At 47.2% G+C, this 20,320-nt stretch overlaps 1 protein-coding gene across 6 annotated transcripts in view; it reads left to right on the plus strand.

Annotated features, from left to right (window-relative positions):
• The window catches only part of SZT2 (SZT2 subunit of KICSTOR complex), a 79,034-nt gene that overhangs the window by 41,785 nt on the left and 16,929 nt on the right, over window positions 1–20,320 (plus strand). For 2 of the 6 annotated variants that reach the window (XM_083510742.1, XM_083510745.1), the window contains exons 29-54: window positions 979–1,132; window positions 1,223–1,315; window positions 1,463–1,544; window positions 3,050–3,328; window positions 3,552–3,687; window positions 3,802–3,918; window positions 4,006–4,069; window positions 4,262–4,447; window positions 5,924–6,187; window positions 6,694–6,871; window positions 9,953–10,027; window positions 10,280–10,418; window positions 10,890–10,995; window positions 11,422–11,545; window positions 12,085–12,237; window positions 13,065–13,167; window positions 13,324–13,438; window positions 13,594–13,705; window positions 14,668–14,786; window positions 14,906–15,070; window positions 15,603–15,690; window positions 16,278–16,328; window positions 18,148–18,321; window positions 18,494–18,840; window positions 19,487–19,653; window positions 19,983–20,080. In XM_083510742.1, coding sequence (XP_083366868.1) covers window positions 979–1,132; window positions 1,223–1,315; window positions 1,463–1,544; window positions 3,050–3,328; window positions 3,552–3,687; window positions 3,802–3,918; window positions 4,006–4,069; window positions 4,262–4,447; window positions 5,924–6,187; window positions 6,694–6,871; window positions 9,953–10,027; window positions 10,280–10,418; window positions 10,890–10,995; window positions 11,422–11,545; window positions 12,085–12,237; window positions 13,065–13,167; window positions 13,324–13,438; window positions 13,594–13,705; window positions 14,668–14,786; window positions 14,906–15,070; window positions 15,603–15,690; window positions 16,278–16,328; window positions 18,148–18,321; window positions 18,494–18,840; window positions 19,487–19,653; window positions 19,983–20,080 — 3,689 coding nt within the window. The remainder of the gene's footprint in view (window positions 1–978; window positions 1,133–1,222; window positions 1,316–1,462; window positions 1,545–3,049; window positions 3,329–3,551; window positions 3,688–3,801; window positions 3,919–4,005; window positions 4,070–4,261; window positions 4,448–5,923; window positions 6,188–6,693; window positions 6,872–9,952; window positions 10,028–10,279; window positions 10,419–10,889; window positions 10,996–11,421; window positions 11,546–12,084; window positions 12,238–13,064; window positions 13,168–13,323; window positions 13,439–13,593; window positions 13,706–14,667; window positions 14,787–14,905; window positions 15,071–15,602; window positions 15,691–16,277; window positions 16,329–18,147; window positions 18,322–18,493; window positions 18,841–19,486; window positions 19,654–19,982; window positions 20,081–20,320) is intronic. The other 4 variants (XM_083510743.1, XM_083510744.1, XM_083510746.1 and 1 more) reach the window with 4 other exon arrangements.

The raw sequence follows: 20,320 nt of genomic DNA on the forward strand, positions 1-20,320 counted from the left end.
TTCACTATTTGCATTACTGCCTTCCGCCAGTTATTCTTCCTCACACTTTCTATTTGGCTGAATCAATAAATGCTCATTGATCTGCATTTAAGGCGTTTATCCATTAATCCTCCCTTAATCCCTTCATAGCACATAGGTTCTTTTAAAAATCAATCGACTAAACTTCCATCAAATTAGTTTTAGACAGGTTTGATAGAACCGTAATTTAGATGATTTTTGAGATTTTCCTCCCATCTCTAAATGCTATAAAATGGCTCTCTGAAAAGTGTGGCCTGAAGGGGGCATTTAGGGGAGAGGTATATATGTAATTGTTTTGTTAGTTGGTTCATTCATTTTGACAGGAGGAGAGGATTGGAATGCCCATGCAGGTGAACCAAGAGCATACACTATTTATTGGCCACACTTAAGGCTGAGCAAAGCTGATTCAAACACAGTATTTTATGCTTGTGTGCTCATGGTCAGAACTGGGTATACTTGTGGAGTGAATCTGTGAGCAGGGCCCTAGATTTCTGCTGAGGTTCAGTTCACAGACCCAGCTCCAATAATTCCAATAATTTTTTTTGCACATGAAGCAGTTCTATGTGCTCCTGTGCATAACTCTTTACAGTGATACCTCGGGTTAAGTACTTAATTTGTTCCAGAGGTCCATTCTTAATCTGAAACTGTTCTTAACCTGAAGCACCACTTTATCTAATGGGGCTTTCTGCTGCCGCTGCACGATTTCTGTTCTCATCCTGAAGCAAAGTTCTTAACCCAAGGTACTATTTCTGGGTTAGCGGAGTCTGTAACCTGAAGCGTATGTAACCTGAAGTACCACTGTATTTCTGACCCATTGGGGATCTTAGGATGTATGGGGGAATAGAGGCATGTAGGCTGCTTCTGACTGAGGAGCAGGGGAGTTAAGGTTGCATTATTGGGAGCACAAGTAGACAGAGCTGCTTGTGACTGACTTCACTCTTCCTTGAACCTGCTGTGCAGTGCTGAGACGGAGGATTTTAGTGAGCCAGAGTCCCATGTTTCGGCCTGCCCTCCCCAAGAACCCAACCCTAGCTGCTGTTCAGAGTTCCCCCTCTCTGTGCTAAAGAGCAGCCAGCCTTGCCAGGAGCACCCGGACTTGCACAGGATCATCCAGGTAAGGAGAAAAGTGCTTCCTCTGGGTGAGGTGAGAGGGTAGCTTTGATGGACCAAGTATGTTTCCCACTGTTCCTTCTTCCCGTTCTAGGAAAAGTTCTTGGAGATTGGCAGCTTGCATTTCAAGCCAGTGCCGTCCAATCCTCATTATTACTTCTACTGCCCTCCTTCTGCCAAAAAAGAGGTAGGGGGATATGCTTGTATCTTTGCCTCCTTGCCCTGGGAGGCTCCTTTAAGAGGGTCTGGAAGGCTGTATAAGAGCCAAACTTGGAAGGATGTGGCACCCAGACTTGATGCACGTTGCACATGTGGCTTCTTGTCTCTATTTTAGGAGGAGGCCTCTCGGGACCATACAGATAGGAAAGGTAGTGAAGACGTGGAAAGTTCAGAAACTGAACTGGCGGCGGATGAAGGTAAGGGAAACTCTTCCTCACTCTGCTATTCTGAGGACTGCTGTAATGATTGGACATGCCATGGCACTTGTAATCTAGTGATATTGGATTTCGTTTTTTAAACCCTTAAGTGGACTAAGGAAATTTTATGTATGCATATGTGCTGGGGAGAGTGCAAGAGTCCTTGAGGACCAGTGCACTGTTTCCCCCTGGAGCTCAGCAAACCATAGAGCAGGTATGTGGTCATACAGATATTCCTGGCCCCCATAGTGTAGCATCCATGGCCGAGGGGTGTTCATTAGGTTTGTTGGGAGCCCATCAACATCTACAGATCCCTGCTATCAATGCAGGGGAGAAAAGCGTGGAGGATCCTAGCTTTGAGCTTTCTGGAATAGTTGAGACAAAGGAATTGCTAAGATTAGGTCCCTCCTTTTGGCTAAGAGGCACCCCAGTTCTCCCAAGCTGCAAATATTTTGCATAGATTTCTAGTCCATAGAGCTAGCTGTATAGTTTCAGCTTTCCTAGAATTGCTTGTTTCTAATTTAAGAGGTTTAAGAACTCTCAAGTGAACTCCATTCACAATATGTCCCGTAGTCCATGGTGAGGACCATGCAATGTCCTCTTTGGCAGCCAGCCAGCTAGAGCCCAGGTACCTTACGTTGCCTGGGCCTGAGTCTTTATCAGCATTCTTGCAACCAAGAGAGGGGACGTTGTCAGAAAAGAGTGCAGGATTGTCCAGAGGGAGGTTTTCACAATGCTTCATAGAATCATAGAATTGGAAGGGACCATGAGGGTCATGTAGTCCAACCCCCTGCAATGCAGGAATCTTTTTGCGCAACATGGGGGTTTGAACCCATGTCCCACGACCCTGAAATTCAGAGTCTTGTACTCTTACCCACTGAGCTGTCCTGCTTGCGGCCTGTTGTACTGCCAGGCCTTTACTGTTGCACTGAAATTTACAAAGGCCAGCTTTGCCTTCTGCATGGGAGAATGCGCATCCAAGCTCGGACTAATATTCATTACCACCTCTCTTAAAAAAATAAAAATCAATCCATTTACTTATATCTGACCACCCAGTCATATTATCAGTGCATATTCAAGTAATTACCCAATATTTTGTCTCAGTGTTTTTCCTCCTTATGCCCATAAATCATGCTTGGTGATAATTTGACACTCCTGTTTTTTACTATTACTAAATATATATCTCTCTATATGTTTATTTTATATACTCTAATTAAACCACTTGATATATTCCTAACAAAAGACTCCCACATTTTACAACGCACAAGGCTTTTCAGTCTAGCTTCAGGCATTTCAGGAACTTGGCCAGCCAGCAGTGCCAGCCTCTTGTGCATTCTGCTGGCAGGGCTTCCTGTAACATCCAACACCAATCTGTCTCCCTATTCACAGAGTGAGTGCGATTGTAGTTAACCCTTTCAGGGTAAACATTCTTAAGGCCTGGTGCCTTTCACCAAAGCTCCATCGCTCCTTGAAAGCACTTTGGCTTTTTTCAAACTTGCCCGTAGGCAATGCTTCCGGCTGTGGCATTGGAACGGAGAGTGACCCCGAGCTGGAAGTAGAGTATCGGGAACGGCTGGACCACGAATTTCTAGAAGCCGACTCTCTGTCTGACTCCAACACTGTTAACCAGGACGAGGACTCCTTCAGCGTGCTGGGAGACTCTCTGGCAGAGCAAGAGCTGCTGGAACAGGACATGCCACCGCTCTTTTTGCACATGACATGCTCTGTGAAGCTGCGCAGCCAGCACAGTTCCATGCCTGTTCGCTCACTGCCCACCTGCCTAGGTGAATGGAAATGAGCCCTGGGGTTTGAGGTGGGGGCGGGAGGGGTGGCATGGCTAGGGTGGATGGGCTGCCGGAAGGGAAGATTGGTTTCAGCCTCCGAGCAAGGAGTGGTGGGTGCTGGGGAGGGAGGGATCATATGCTGAGGCCCAACCTCCTTGGGCGCTTGGCAAGGAAGGCTAAAGTAGCACTGTCTAACTCAAGTCATATCTGTTGCTTTCACTAGGGGAGGTACTGGGCTGCTTTGAGAGCTGCAAGGCGCTGCACACCATTGACCTCTCGGACCTGTGTGTGACACTCGACATTTTTGTTCTGACCCTCCCTCTGGAAATCGAAACGGTGAACGATCTGCATCACAATAGGTGGGACTCCAGGGTTGCAGTGTGGGCAGGGGAGTTTGGAAACTACAACATGCATGTGGCCTTGGCCAGATGCGAGGGCTGAGCCTAGTAACTCTTTCCCTGTCCTCGCTACAGGTACACCTCTGAGAGTAGCGTCTCCTTCACCCGTTCCCCAGGGCGGCCCTCCTCCTTCCGCTCCGATGAGGAGCTTATGCACACCTTGGACAGGTTGCCCTCCACTGTGGATGATGGGTATTTATCCTCTCCATCATGTTGTTATACTGGGGTGCAGAAATAGCGAGTCACTGTCCTTGACCGCTGCATTCTTTTTTTTCCAAGGCACCCAGCACTTTCCAATCTTCCTGGAGTGCACAGACAAGCCGTTGAAGCTACCATGACAGAGGTGAGTTCATTTGGCCCTTGGAAAAAGAGACTTGCTCTGAGACTAGATTAATATCCCTCCCACTCCTGAGCACCCAGCACTGTGTCCTGACCAAGCACCAACATTGTGAACCTTGCTAAAAGCAAGGCCGCAACAGGGTTTTCACTTTACTTAGGATCTAGACCACCTTGCCTGCTGTCTTTACTGTCACAGATCCGCTGGCTTTTGGATGACGAGATTGTGTCTGCATTGCGCCATTCACGGACAATTACCTCTGGCACTTTGAGCCGGGTGGCTACCCATGTTTACAGTTCTCAAGGCCGTCCAAGCTGCCACTGCGAAACGGTCCCTTTGCAGTTCGTGTTTGGGCCTGAGAGCTCTCTGGAAAAGTTTCGTGAGGTGAGTGATCTTTCAAGCTATTGGTATGTGAAGCACTTGGGGCCAGTTTACTTGAGCAGCCACCACTCTGATATTTTATGGGAGGGTGCTGTATATAAATACCTTTATAAATAAATTTTGCTGCCCCATACTTGGTCACTTAGATTTGTGGAACTTGCACTTTCACAGGTGTCACATAATGTAAATCTTTAGCATGCTTTGGAACTTCCTGGCTATTAATATTAGACTCTATATTGCTGTACATTCCTGGTGAAAGCTTTTTTATTTCAGCAAACCTACTGAACCCATATACTTTAAAAATAATTTTAAAAAGTTTAACTCATCACCAAACTGGGAGGGGTAGCTAATTCTGCAGAAGACAGAATCAGAATTAAAAATGACCTTAACAGATTGGAGAACTGGGTGCAAGCTAACAAAATGAATTTCAGTAGGGACAAATGTAAGGTTCTACACTTAGGCAGGAAGAACCAGATGCACAAATATAGGATGGGGGACACCTGGCTTACTAGCAGTACATGTGAAAAGGATCTAAGGGTCTCGATGGACCACGAGCTTAACATGAGCCAACAGTATGACACGGCAGCAGCAAAAAAAATCTAATGCTATTCTAGGCTGCATCAACAGAAGTATAGTGTCCAGATCAAGGGAAGTAATAGTACCACTCTATTCTGCCTTAGCCAGACCACACTTGGAATACTGTGTCCAATTTTGGGCACCACAATTTAAGAAGGATGTTGATAAGCTGGAACATGTGCAAGCCAATCAAGGGTCTGGGAGCTAATCCTTATGAGGAGCGCTTGAAGGAGCTGGGTATGTTTAGCCTAGAAAAGAGGAGACTGAGAGGAGATATGATAGCCATCTTCAGATATCTTAAGGGCTGTCACATGGAGAAGGGACCATGCTTGTTTTCTCCTGCTCTGGAGGGTAGGACTCGAACCAATGGCTTCAAATTGCAAGAAAAGAGATTAAGACTAAACATTCAAAAAAACTTTCTGGCAGTAAGAGCTGTTCAGCAGTGGAACAGACTCCCACGAGAGGTAGTGGACTCTCCTTCCTTGGAGATTTTTAAGCAGAGGTTGGATGGCCACCTGTCATGGATGCTTTAGCTGAGGCTCCTGCAATGCAGGGGGTTGGACTAGATGACCCTTGGGGTCCCTTCCAAGATTCTATGATATTTTTCTGTGTCTTTAGTGATGATTTTACTATGTGGCCCTTTTGTAGTTTGCAGACTAAGCAGTCTATAAATCTTTATATATTTGTTTTCCCCCATATGACTTCAGTTTTCCACAGTCATTTGACCTTCAGCTCATAAACCCTAAACAACACGCCCCCCCCAGCGACACACACACACACACAAGCTACCTTGATGCTTCTCCATTCTCAGCCATTCTGTCTTGCTTTATGCCTAAGAAACATGCACCTGCCTTTTGCTTGTTTCTAGACAGTCACCCGTTGTTCTTCTTTTTGTTGTTGCAGGAGTTCCAGAGAATAGCCCTACCAGGCTACGTGCTCAACGCTGAAGACAGTGATTTCTACTATGTTTCCATCAGTCGCCTACATGCCCCCAAAGATGGGCCTAGCCCCACAGTAACGCTTGAGAGCACCATGACTGGAGGCAGGTGTGAAAGCAGCATCAAAACAGAAGGCTCTTTGCCCTGCTCCCCTCCGCCCGAGGAGGCTCATGGTCTCTGGGCATGGCCAGCAAGTGAGAACAAGCAGGAGACAGAAGAATTCCTGGACGTAAGTAGACATGCGCATGCTGAGTTGGTAGGGTGATCTGGAGACGTGGTTTTTTTTTCTTAGATGGATTATTGATGCTGTTTGGTAAGGGTGATTATTGGGAACCGCATGTTATGGATTGCATTCTGGTGATCTCTGCCACAGAGAGGTTAGGCTGGCTTCAACCAGAGCCAGGGCTTTTTTGGCTGTGGCTCCGATCTGGTGGAACGCTCTGTCACAAGAGACTAGGGCCCTGCGGGACTTGACATCTTTCCGCAGGGCCTGCAAGACAGAGCTGGTCCACCAGGCCTTTGGCCAGGGCACAGCCTGACTCCCTCCTTTGGCAATCTTCACAGAACTCTAGCCCAATGGTTGCCATCAATTTGATTTGAATTAATTTTATAATGAAATGATTTTAGAATGTTGTCTTATTTTATTGTTGTTAGCCGCCCTGAGCCCAGCTTCGGCTGGGGAGGGTGGGATATAAATAAAATTTATTATTATTATTATTACTTGCTGTGATACAGTTGTCAGATGAAGTTCCACAGCCGGATCAAGCCCATACTTCGGAGTGTGGCTCCTTGGATGAGGAATCTGCAGTGACCCAGCCACAGCCTCTGCCGTGCTCCTTGGAGAAGTGGAACAGTGAGAAATCTCCCTTAGCAACACCATCTGTAGTGAGCCTGGCAGACTCTGTGACTCCAGGTAGGGAAGATGAGCTGGCATCTCCACCTGAATTTTGGAGCAGGGGCTGGAGAGTTCAGCCGTGTGGGGCTGCTTTAGCTTATCCTGCCCCAAACTGGTGACCTCCGAGGAGATTTGGACTTCAACTCCCATAACTCCAGCCCACATGGCCAAAGGAAATTGTAATCCACAACATCTGGAGGGCATTGTGCCATAGACGGCTGATTTAGACAAACACTAGGTCGTTATATTACCTTACTAAGCAGTTCCTTTTTAAAATAAATAAATATACTTTTCAAGTTTATACATTTCACTAATTTTAACAATCATTTTAACATTTCAAAACTTGGCTTTCTTCCCCCTCTTTCTGCGGTTCCTTAAATTTATTTTTAATATCCTCTGCCTATCCAAATTAACTGAATTTGCTCATTTATTCATCTACTTCAAATATATACTTTTATAAAACTGCAGGTTAGTACAATAATCCTGGCAATGGTCTTATCTGTTTATAATTTATCTTCATTTCTTATTCTTCTAGTAAGTTTCACCATTTCTGCGTATTCCATAAGTTTTTGTATCCTTTCTTCCTTTCCTGGGACTTCTGCTTCTTTCTATTTTGGGGCGAGTAACATTCTAGCCACTGTAGTAGCATACATGAATAAGTTTGTATACATTTTCGGTAGTTCTGTCCCTATAATTCCCCAAAGAAAAGCTTCTGGGCTTTTTTTTACAGAAGTTATTTTATAATAATAATAATTTATTATTTATACCCCACCACTTTGGGCAGCTTCCAACAGAATATTAAAATACAATAGTCTATTAAACATTAAAAGCTTCCCAATATAATAATAATTTATTATTTTAAACATCCTTTTCATTTCATTATGCATCATTTCCTAGTTAAGCTTTAATCTTACTACAAGACCACCACATACAATAAAAAGAACCTTCTTTCTTTTAAGCAGTTCTGTTTAGCTGAGCTATAATTGGTAGGATTCCACGTTTCAAAGTGCTGGTTATGACCTATAAAACCCTATATGGCTTGAGCCCAGGCTACCTGAAAGTTCATATCTCTCTATGGGAACCTGCCCAATGTTTGAATCCTCAGGTGAGCACCTTCTCTTGATCCCATCAACATCAGGACCCTGCTTGGTGATGGCACAAGAGAGAGACATATCTGTGGCTGCTCCCACACTGTGGAATCACCTGCCAAGAGAGGCTCCCACTTTGTTATCCTTCTGACAGGCTGAGACCTTATTCAGACAGGCCTTTGAAAACTAAGATGCAGATGATGCTGACCACTGGACAAAACTGTACTTTGATTTTGATTTTAAATGTGCTTGTCTTTTGAACTATTGTTTTAGCTGCTTGGGTTTTTTTTTTATTAACTCGGCATTTTATAATGATTTTTAATGTTGTAAGCTACCTTGAATCCCCTTCTAGGAGAAAGGTGGGATATAGATATAATAAATAATGATGAATAATACTTGGGAGAGGCAAATAAAGGAAAGTGCCCTCATGTATCTGGGGCAATGATCCTTTGTGCTCCATGCATAAGCATGCGTGTTGTGGGGGCCATCACCCTTATTTTGCCCTAATAGCTCATGGCCCTCACCCAGGGTGTTCTAGGTCTGCTTCTCTGGGTTATATAGGCATAACAAGTTACTCATGCTGCCCCCTGGCCCCTTTCCAATTTCAACAAGTATTATAAAAAAATCCTGCGGTTTCCTAGTGCTGTCCAAAATTTGCAGAAATTACAGAAATTCAGGAAAAGCACTTTCTATAACAAGAAGCCATGTAAAACCAGTCTGTGAAACTGGTCAAAAGGAAGAATTCCTGGGGCCAAGCTAACTCAGTTTCCTCAAGCTCTTCATGTTTCAATCCTAGATATATAAAGCCAGCTGTAATAATATTGTACACCCAATCTGCTAGTTTTTAAAAAGGGATATGTGTGTGTGTGTGTGTGTGTGTGTGTGTGTGTGTGTGTGTATTACCAAAAGGCTTTTCAGAACCTAGAGGCTGGCTGGGTGCTTCTTCTTCAAGGGACAAGTGCTTCCATCAGTCTCTGAGGCTGCAGTTGATTGTCATTGCAGTTGTGCTGTCAGTCCAAGATGGATTCTCCATACTTCTGCTGGCACTGGGAAGCTGTACGAAGGTGGTTATATTTGTTGAAACATCGGAAGAGTATTGCCGAGGTTTTGTGTGGAATTTGGCTCATGATGATCCTCTGAAAGCGATTAAGCGACTGCCTTTTAACGCCATATAATGGAACTTCTCTGCCTTACCAGTTCATTAAGCTGGCTTTATTGCCACTCTGTTAGGTTTTGTTTCAGTATTCTGTTGTGTTCAGGTCAATCAGCCTCTCTTCAGAGGAAAAACGCTTTTCAGGTCTCCCTTTTGTGGAAATAGGATTAGAAATGTAAGGATTACATGGGGAAGTGCCAAGTACTTGTCCATGCTCCTTTTTAATATGCAAATGCCTTCCTCGTTCCAAGGAGTGTGTTGGTTTCACCTACTTCATCATTCTTGAGAGGCCTTTTGGTGCCTTTTACTTAAATACACCATTTGCTCCCTCATGTTTTCAATTGTGCATTGAGATTGAACAAAAATATGCCATTTCACACTTGCGAGAGAACGGCTGTTTATTCAAGTTAGCATTTTCACCCCAGGCCTGACTGTAATAGCAAAGTCTCTCCCTCTCTTAGGGGTGTCCATTAAAGTGCCTTTCTTTGTAACTATGCTCCAATATTGATTTTTCTGTAATCAAAACCACTTTAGTGCTGTTGGGCTCATGAGATTGTAAGCTCTAAAAGGCTGCCATGTGTCTTGCTGTCGGGCTTCTTTATGAAGTCAATCTTGCTTTGTTTCTTACATCAAACAACCCATGCAGCAGACGGGGTGAAAAAAAGAAGCCAACCGCTTTGTGACATGCTGATCCCCTTTTTCTTCCTGGGTTTGTTTCTTGTTGCCTGGGCTTGTACATGCACAGTTTGGGGGGGAAAGGCCGGTGCTTAGATTGAAATCTGGCCCCAGAGCAAGGAGAGAGTTGGGGGGACCTAGGAGACCTCAGAGCAGTCTCTCAATACCTCTCTTTCCTTACAGGCTGTGGGAAGCAGCGTCCCAGTCGGGTACAGAGCCTGGTATCGAGCCAGGGCAGTATGGATTCTGATCTCCTAGGTGAGTGGATGAGCCAGGCCATCTTTTTGTGTGGAAGAGACGCTAAGTCAGTTCTCAGTTGGGTGGAGGCAGGTTTGTGGCAGAGTGACAAGTTGCTCAGCTGGGATTATTTTGCCTTGGGGTCCAGGTGCATCCACTTTGTGGAGATGGGACTCCAAGGGAACCACCATGAGCCTCTCTCTGCCCGTGGCTTCTTGTCAAAGATGGATTGGCTGAGCCACTCAGCAGATGTGGTGCATTTTCATTTCTTAGGCTATGATGGCGGGAGCAGTGATTCCGAATGTGAGGAGGCAATAATGAGTGACCTGGAACCCAAGTGCCCTCTCATGCCTGACTTCTGGCTGATTGTCAAAATCCACCAGGACCGGGTGGAAGTCTATTCCCACACACGGTAACGTCCCCTTTCCCATGCCCTGCTCCCCCGGGGATTCTGGCTCCCAAAATGGCAACCGTGGCTTTTACTCCAAGCTCTGCATGCAGTTTCTCCCAATCCCCCTGATCTTAGCCTTGTGTTGTATAGCTGGCTTCTGAGTTCTCCAGACTTCACGAGTACAATCTGTCTTGCTTTTCCCAACATATAGCTAGCTGGCCTTGTTCCTCTGCTACTTTCGTGCTAATGCTGGGAAAGGGCGAAGAGCCCAGGCCATGCCAGTCGTAGATCCCTCCCCCCAGGACTCATACATTTTTAAGCACTCGCCAATTCTGTTTTTTCTCCACCCAGTTTTTCATTGTTGACTCTGTTCAGTTCATTATTGAGCAGGAAAATATATTGTGCATATCGTCTGCTGTTGTGGGAGGAATATTGTTGTGGGAGCTCTCTCAAAAGTTCTTCTGAGCAGTCTCCCTTTTCATTTCTGTACAGCAGCTTGAGTGCAGTGAAAGCAACGCAGAATGAGGAAGGGGAATGTGTGCATCTTCACCGTGCAGTGGTGAAGAAAGTTGGTGAGATCTGCCGCCTTGTTAATCAGGTAACTCTGGCACATTCGGTCTCTCTACACTGACTTCTTGGTAGCAGGAATATCTCCCTACTAAGTTCCAAAAGTTGAATTTGGCAAAGTCACTCATTAGCCAATATGTTATGAAATATTTGACAGCTACAGCTTGGGCTGCTGGAAAAACCACCCAGATCTTTTCCGCTCATGGAGCCTTTAAAGAGAAACTTCATACACCTGTGTATATCTATGCACTTTTCACCTTAAACATGAGGACTGAGGTGCTGACATTTTAAATGAGGAAGCTGGGATGTACCAGCTTCAGCACATTCTGGTATGCTTACAATCGTGCAAACAAATATTGCCCTTGAATTTCAAGGCAGATACCAGTTTCTTCTACAGCCAGGCCTCCTGTTGTGAGGAAGCATTAAGTCCATCTCTACGGCCCTTTTTTGTCCACAGCGGCTGCTGCTACAGGACCTGCACGACAGTCATAATTGCAATTCCCTGCTCGTTGCTGAGAGCGAGGAGGATATCTGGAAAAGTGAAACGCCATACACCTACCGGCAGCGCACTGGGCCTGATGGTAGGAGTGCAAAGCAGCATCCTTATCCACAATAACGTTGTGCTAAGCCTTAGAGCCTAGAGCAGGTGTAGGAAACCTTTGGCCTTACAAAACTTACAACATCCCTTAACTGGGCCTGATGGAAGCTGTAGTTCAGCAACCCCTGCAGGGCCAAGGGTTCCCCACACCTGACTTAGAGACTCTGCTTTCCCACTAGTTTGGCTGTGCCCTAATTATATCAGAGGCAGGCTTCCTACAGACTACAGGATGAGATTCCTCTCTTACTCTGCCCGTTGTGGCAGGGCAGTACTTGGGGAAGTGACAGCTGATGAATCCTTTTCATTTGCCCTTTTTTCGCCACTTTGGTGGTGATGCACCATCCTGCTTTTCAGGGCAAGCTCTGTAGGTTCCCTGTTTAAAGGTACTTGAGGTGTGTGTGTTTGCCTTTTAATCTTGTGGCACAACTGTACATGAAGGAGGAAAGTCTCTGTGTTGTGTAGATGGCTTTCAGAGAACTCTGTAGAGGGCTGCCCTGCTGAATTGCATTTCCCGCTGTGCAGACTACCCCGGAGAGGAGAGCTACCAGCCCCATGACTATCTGGCGGCCACCATGCAGTTCATACCTGGACACTTTGCTTGTGACGCAGTCTGGAGCACCACCATCCATGTGCATTCACGACTCAAGATGGGACCCAATATGGGTGTTGCACGCGGTGAGTATATGGATGTAGGGAGCTCTGGTATTGGGGAGGTGTGTGAGGAGCTATCCCCAGACTCTCCGTTCCTAGGCAATGAGTTCTGTCTTGTCATGGTGCCTTTTCGCCCCCAGCTGTGGCACACTGATGATACAAATTATTTGTTAGGATTGGTGTGAGGGCTGGATTAGCCAAATGATGTGGAGGGTGGCTTGAGTTAGGCTACAAACAAGGAAGTTCTGCCACAAGCTCCTTACAGGAAGGAGGAGCCACAAATACGGTGGTGATAAAATGCACAGAAGGGGGAACTTGTGTAACAAGTGGGAGAATTTTTCAGGAAGTGACTTTGTGTTGGGGGGGAGGGAAGCTTTTAGTATAAAAATCTGAGCAAGTTAATTTATTAGAAGAGATCCTAGCATTGAGGTAAGGTTTCATCATGGAATGAACTGTATTAAAAATAGCTCTCGTTCTAACTCTGTTATAAAACCCTAATACAGGCTAGCTACGATCTAAAAGAAGCTCAAGTGTTTGAAACAATAAAGAGACTTTTTTCCCTCCCAAATTTGCCCTGATAAGGAACACCTTAGCTTGAAACATACAAGGATTTGATACTTCTCCATTGGATACCCTTAGTACATATTTATCACAGCCACCAAATTGCAGTGATCTTTTTCAAAAAGTGGGTATGTTGAGAATGGGCAGTAGTTATGAGGATTAGGCTGGATTAATATTTGGGAAATAAAATTGAAGAGGGGCGTGTGCTATGCTGGTTTTTGAAGAGAGCAGTGGGTGGTGCATTTGGGTCAGACTTTGCAACTTGTAAGCCATCTCTCTCTCCCCTGCAGCCATCCAGGCTCTGCGTTCTGTGCTCAATGCTTTCTCGGTTGTGAACAGGAAGAATATGTTTGTTTACCAGGAGCGCTCAACCAAGTCTGTTTTCTATTTACGGTAAGTTCGCCATCCTGTCATATGGCACCCCACAAGCAAGGGGACCGCCTTGACCTGTGGTGTCTTCATCTCCTCTGCTGGTATCTCCTTTTGGAATGTCCTTTGAGTCCATTGCCCTTGGCTTTACCCTCTCCTCTTTGTTACTCTCTCCTCCAGACTCTCTGAGACCACTTCCAGTGGGAAGGGTGGGGAAGCTGAAACCCAGAGCCTTCCATGCCGTTCACTGGCCCTTTCGCGCAGCCAGGAGCCCATATACATGGAGGACCTGAGCGTGAGTCTCTTTTCCTCCCAGGGAACCCCTGCACCCTTGCTGCCGAGAGCACAAGAGCGAGCATGCCGGCTGCACACAGCCTGCTCTCTGCTGTCTTTCCAGGAGTGTTGGGAGGCAGCTCCATCTTCTCAATTTCTTCCGTTCTCCTTTGATAGGGCTCTCGCTCCTCTTTGGAGACAGCCTCTTTCCGCAGTGTGGACTCGGCCCGCCCGGTGAGCCAAGTGGACAGGCATATCCAGCTGGTGGTTCATGGAGTTGCACCGGCAGGTAAGTTGCACATTCATTCAACGTAAAGTCAGAGACGGGAGGCTTATTGAGATCTTGTTGCTGCTGTCAAGCTACCTGTCCCCTGAGGTGTTTAAAGACCAGACAAGCGTTGGATTTAGTAACTCTGTCTCCTTTAAGGTGTGCTTTTCCAACCTGGTGCCTCCTAAATGTTGTGTCATTGGACTACAATTTCTACCATCTACTTTGCTGGCTGGGGCTGATGGGATTATAGTCAAAAACACCTGGAGAGCACCCGGTTGGGAAAGCCCACCTTAACAGGATTTTAAAAATATATGTTGCATTGTAGCCCTTTCTGCAACAACAAAGGGAAATGCAGCCTTTTGCTCCCTTCCCATTCTTTAGTTCATCAGCTCTCCGGAATCTTGTGTTAATGTTTTGTTTCCTCTGTAATTTAATAACAAGCCATTGACATTCTTTTCCCTTGTGGTTTTGCTGCTTCGGGCTTTTCCTTCAGACAGCCGTCAGTGGGAAAGCCTGGCTGCTCTCTTGTGACATAGTTTACTGTGCAGCACACACAGATCATTGATCTGGAACACAACTAATGTAGCAGTTGCAAAAAGGAATGGCAGGTGGAAACCTGCAAAGGCATATAGGTAGCTTCCTTTTTTTTATACCATCCCAGACTTTGGTCCATCTATTGTCTACACTGACTGGCAGCAGATTTCCAGGGTTTCAGACAGGGGTATTTCCTAGCCCTACCTGGAGATGCCAGGTTTGAACATGGGACCTTCTGCATGCAAAGCCGTTGCTCTACCACTAAAGCTGCAATTGTAGGAGGGAGTAGATAGGTGCTAAGGTAACCCTCAGGAACAGTAGCCAGACTGCGTGGGCTGTTGAAAAATGGAGCATGCTGGGTTTGGTATGGGGTGGCTCAAGCGTAAGAGGGCTCAGCGTCTTGTATGAGACAAAGGCTGCATACTGCAACTCTTCTGCTCCTCTAGGACCTGAGATCACAGATGAGCTAGTGAAGGTTCTACGCAGGCGCCTAGATGAAGCCACCCTGGACATCATCACAGTCATGCTTGTGCGGAACTGCAAGCTCACCCCTGCTGATGTGGAGGTAAAGGCCGTGCTTCAAATAGGACAAGACCACCTTTTATTTCTTGGCTAAATCTCCAGGCCTCTGGGTTGGATGTGCTCAGGCTGTATCAGACCATTGACAAGTCCTTCTCCGTGCAGTTCATACAGCCTCCAGGAAGCCCTCCCACTGAAGTGCTGCAGTTCACTCTGCCCCCCTCGTGCCTGCCCTGGCTCCCGGCCATAGCCTGCTACCTGCGTCAGAACCTGCTGATCTTCCTGCACACACCCAAGTACACAGACAGCAACATTGAGAACCATTTCAAGGTGAGAGGACGGGTGCCTGTGCCTGGCCTGGTGCTGCCTATTCAGGGGGTGACTTCAGTGTTCGTCTCTTGTAGAGGACTAAGGGAATATGTGCAAAGGACAAAGGCATGACGAGCACCCCAGGGGTAACAAGGCTAGGCAGGGAGGTGTAAACAGATCACGGCATGCTGGGTTCTGGAACAGAATGAGAGGCACAAACTAGGATGAGAATTTCCAGCAGCCTCAAACATCTCTACCCCTAGCTTGATCTCAGTCGCTGAGGACCAGTCATACAAGGGACTGTTTTTATGGTTATGTGTGATCTACTGCTATGTATCCTTTAATGGACTGGGGAAAACCCCAATGTCTATGACAGTGTTCTATGCTGGGAAATTCTCTGCCATAAGAGTTGTATATCATTTACTGAGATTAAGAGCCTACATGATGTACCCCACACTTTTGGTCTTCAGGATCTCAAAGGCAGCTCTCCATGTTGATGAAAATGCAGCTCCCGGAAATAGTCTGATTGAACTATTCTTGCCTTCCTTTTCAGCACTATTTCCACCAGAGTAGCAGCAGCAGCCATGACCTGGATCTCTATCTGTACAACAAGCCTGGAGGCCAGGGCACTGGTGGCAAAGGTAATAAGTGTCTCTGTCGTACCCCCTATTTCTATAGAAGAAAATGGTCCTATGCACCCTCTCTGAGGACAGTGGCATGCTGGGGTGTGGGCCTGGCCTAGGTAGGTTACCCAGGTGCCAGATGCTGTTGAATCTACATGCTGCTTAATCCATGTGAGTCAGCTAACTAAGGCCCCCTGGCTTCCGTTTTGTCCACTGCTGTACCAGCCAGTAGTAGGGTAGAGAGGAGTTCATAAATTAGTGAGCTCCACTCCCCAAAGGCCTTATGAGTTGTGCAGTCATGGTGGCTCCTGCTCATTGGAGCTCATTAAACATCTACTGGGGGGGCTAAAAATGAACTGACTTTTAGGTGAGAGCACAGTGATGAGCTCTAGGCAGACATCAAGTGGGGAGTCATATGGTACTGTGGGCATCAGTTGGCAGCCTATGGACTGTTGGGAGCTCCCAGTGGTGGGGTACTGTTAGTTTGTGTGTCTGTGTGTCTGCATTGTGCCATACACTTGCCTCATTTCCCACCTGCACTGTGGTCTGGTTGTGTGGGTAACGCATCACCTCAAAGTGTGTCTGAACATTCTTCTGTCATGTAGGTTCCATGCTGGATCTTGTGCAGCACCTGTTTCCACCTTCCCAGTTTCAAGGTAGTTTCTGTAGATTCCAGTGGTCCCCTGTACTTTTTCCAGCGCTGCTCCCATCCTCATTTTGACCTTGTGCCTGCTGTTGTTCTGGCTTCTGCTCTATATCACCCACTTTCCCCCTTCTGTGTAGCCACCCACATCTTTGCCATTGGGTAGTTTCCTAACCCATATGCTTTGGCCACGAGAAGACCCCCCCCCCCACACTGGAGATGAGACTCAGGTTAAAGAAATCACACTGATTCCAGATAGAAATGGCTGCAAATTTCCTATTTGCTTTCAGAAAGAGAGAGAGAGAATTTCACTTCTGTCATAGCCTCCTTAGTTGTGGGAGTGAAAGGTCTTGTGGGTTTCAGAAAAGATGGATATATTTATGGAGCATTATTTGTTGTGGTGCCTCATTTTGTACCTTGGGATTAGTAAAATCTCTTGCATAAACTTGGAGCTGGGAGAAGAGCTCCATGAGGCTGTGATGTTGCAGCTGGTGACATCAGCTGATGGATAGATTGAGATGACTGACCCTGGTGCTCATTTGGGGACGCACAGTAAACACCCTTATAATTGGTCTGAGTAATCTTCATACTGGGGACCAGGCAGAACATTTTACCTGTGCCATATTTACCCAGGGTACTAGAGGTGGAAGTTGCTTCATTCAGTAGCATGTGAATTGGCTCACTTGGTCCCTTGTGTCTTTGTTAGCAAGCTTTCTAGTTGCAGGCTATGGCTGTTCTGTAGTTATTTAGGTAGCTGAATGTAAGAAACCACCTGGTCTTGGGTTTATATGATTGGCAGCGAGACAGTTAATGCCGCTCGCCCTTCCTTCTTTCCCTCTGTTCTCATCTGGCTGCCAAGTTCATTGAGAGCAGGGAGAATTACATCTGTGGAGTAGACTTCCCTTCCCAGCAGGCATTGCTGCAAGCATTCCTTTTCCTTCCATGTGACCCTCATGCAAAGCTGACAGGAGACAGGGTGCATGCTGGGAGCCTCCTTGAAGATAGGGACCTATGGGAGCTATCTTCTGAATGAAATGATATGGTATACAGTGCCTTTGCCAATGTCATGCCCACCTTCTGCTTAGTGGGAGACTCTCTACTTCTGCCTGTGACTTGTTAGTTTTCCATTTAGAAGCCTACAGTGCTGATGTCCAGGTCCTGAGCCCTTAAATCCTTGCATATCCTTCTGCATGTTGTCCTGAAAATGTCAGTAAGACAGTGTGTGATTCCTAGTGCAACCACCTTGCCTTTCCCTTTCTCCTCCCCTGGGCATTAATCAATGTGGCACATGAGCAGTCAGAAGGAAGGTTAGAAGAGCCCAAACGGTGCCCCCTCATTTTTTCCATGGAACTTCCACCTCCCACTTTTCTGAGGGACTCCTGGCATGATCACACTGCACAGCAGTGCAAGCTGGAGTGCAGTGCAGGGGCTGAGCTGCTTGCTGCACCAGGAAATGATGCCCAGAGAGATGTGATCTGTCTCCTGTCCCGTCCTTGGTGCTTTTGCTGGTTGGGCTTTGCTGAACCTGTGATGAATGCATCCTTTCCTTCAGATGACAGCTTGCAACCCACATCCCCAGCAAGTGCAGGCCTCTTCCCTATCTCCGTGATTGTGGTGTCTTCCTTGGCTACATGTCTTCCACCCCGACCCCTCCTTCCCACCTGTGACTTGTTTCCACATTACTTTTTTTTTTTAATCACCCTGAGTTGCATTCCAAAGGATGGCTGTGTGTCTGTAACAAGTTCCCTAAGGCTGTGGTCTCCTAGGAGCTCTATGCTAGTGGAGGGCTGGGCCTCTGGGACTCAAGCGGCCCTTTGACTTTCCCCCTGCAGGCATTGCATGCATTGCCCTATCCTTTGTGGACGACCGTGGAAATCCCATCTCATTGACTCGCTGGGTGAGACCACCCACTGCATTGCTGAGCACATCCTTTCTCCAGGAGGCAGATTTCGAGAGCTTGACAGCTGTCACTAAGCACCAGGCTGAGCCTGGCACATCACAGCCAGGTGAGAAGGCAGGGCTTCTGTCTGCTCTCTAGGAACGGTGGCATCAGATGGGCAAAGTAATTGGGCTTGAGTCGGCTTGCCTAGAAGCCTAGGGAGCCTGGTTGGTAAGAGGCCAGCATTGCTGTTGCCTTTTCCAAGGTACATCCTCTTGACGCTGGCTTTTCCTCCAAAGCACTCTGTCCTCTGGTGCGCCTGGACATTTGGGAGAAGGGCAACATCAGCCTGCTGCAGCTCTCCGAAAGGCTGCGCAGTGCTCTGCGCCATGCCCTCTGCGACGCCCTCATGGAGTTCCGTGTGCTGCCCAACCCACTGTGTGTTGATCCATCTGCTGAGCCAGAGTTTCCAGGGAGTGTTGGAAGCCTGCGGCGGACGATGTCAGAAACAAAAGGGTTGACGCCGCCTGGCAGATGCCGAGGAGCGTGTCCACCTGCCCCGCATTTCACTGTGCCCACTGCAGCCGCTGGTGAGCCCGTCACACCCACCAACAAGTTGGGGAGACGAAGCTTCTGGGACATGCGGGTAAGGACTCTGTCCAGGGAAGATGGCGGTGGGAGATGTATGCTCTGGGGGTGGTGAGAAAGAGAGAGCCCAGAACCAAGAGCTCTGGATTCAAGAACTGTTACAGCAAAGTGCCAGCCTGCACTAACTTACAACCACCAAGTGAAACAGAGTTCGCCAGCCATGGATTGTAGTCTGTCAGATGCTTGGCAATATCTCTGTTTTTTGTCGTGCCGGGCGAGCTTGTTAGATCATATATGGCTTTGCTCTGGCATAGTAGCTAAGAATATGATCTGCTCTGCCATGAGGTCCATGAAGGAGCTTCAGGCAAGCCCTCTGGTCTCACAGTGCAACCCTGTGCCTGTTTAAGCAAATTTCACTGTGTTTCTTGTGACTTACTCCCTAGTAAACATGTTACAGATGATAGCCACAGTCTCCACCCACTGCAATTCATGTATTAGGATGCCTAGCCGCCTTGGGGCTGAGGGCCACTTTGACCCAGAATCAAACCTCAGGGGGGTTATTGCGAAAATAAAGTGCTATATATAAATACTGAGTTGTGCAATACAGATCCTTGCTGGCCTGAAGCCATCTGTGCCAGAGAAATGGGAAATAGGCCCCATGCATTTCTTTCTCTGTCTCTTCACGGCCTTGTTTTTTCCCCCAGAGCAAACCAGAGGCGGTAGAGCAAGGGAGCCCCAAGACCACGGATGACATAGTGCTGGAGCGACCTGAAGAGAGCCGAACCCGCCGCCGCCACAAGACCGAGAGTGTGAAACAGCCCTCGAGCCACGAACGTGTTGCGGCAGCTTCTGAGCAGGGGCAGGCCCAGAGGCAAGCGTCCTGGCAGTCTTTCCCCACCCTCTTAATGCAGTGGGACCTTGTGGGACGGGGAAATGCCTCAGTCCAAAACCCAGCCTTTAATCTATGAACTGGATTGTGTGTGCTTCTGCACACACAGGAAAAACTCCTTCCCACACCCCCAAGGCTGGCCCTCCCTGCATACTGTGAGGACAGCGCTGGTGCTGCTGAGTACGGATTATGCAGGATTATGGCTGCTGGCTTCTGGGCACTGTAACTTTTCACACACTTCAGGGGCCTGGCCCAGGGTCCTCGTTCTTTCCCTTTGATTTTAACCTTGGCAGTGGATCTCCTCTTTGCAGACGCCGCGCCTGCCAGCTAGAGGAGGGGGATGTCGGAGTCCTGCACCCAATTTTCAGCCAGACCTGCCAGTCCTGGATGGCATTCATGAACCGCCTGGGTATGTACTTAGTTTGTGCCCTAATCCTTCAGTGCCTCAGCATGGAGAGATTCTACCTTCAATTTTGTTTTCCTGAAGAATATGAGATCCCAAGCTTCTTAGAAAGGAAGCAGAGCCCCATGGGCGATACCCAACTAAGACATACGTGGTGGAGTTAGACCCATTAGATTGAATGGCGGTACACTAAGTAACTTAAGTCCATTGATTAAATGGATCTATTCTGAGGACATCTAGCATTAG

The sequence above is a fragment of the Podarcis liolepis genome (genome assembly GCF_965112155.1).
Source record: "Podarcis liolepis genome assembly, chromosome: 6".
Classification (NCBI taxonomy): domain Eukaryota; kingdom Metazoa; phylum Chordata; class Lepidosauria; order Squamata; family Lacertidae; genus Podarcis; species Podarcis liolepis.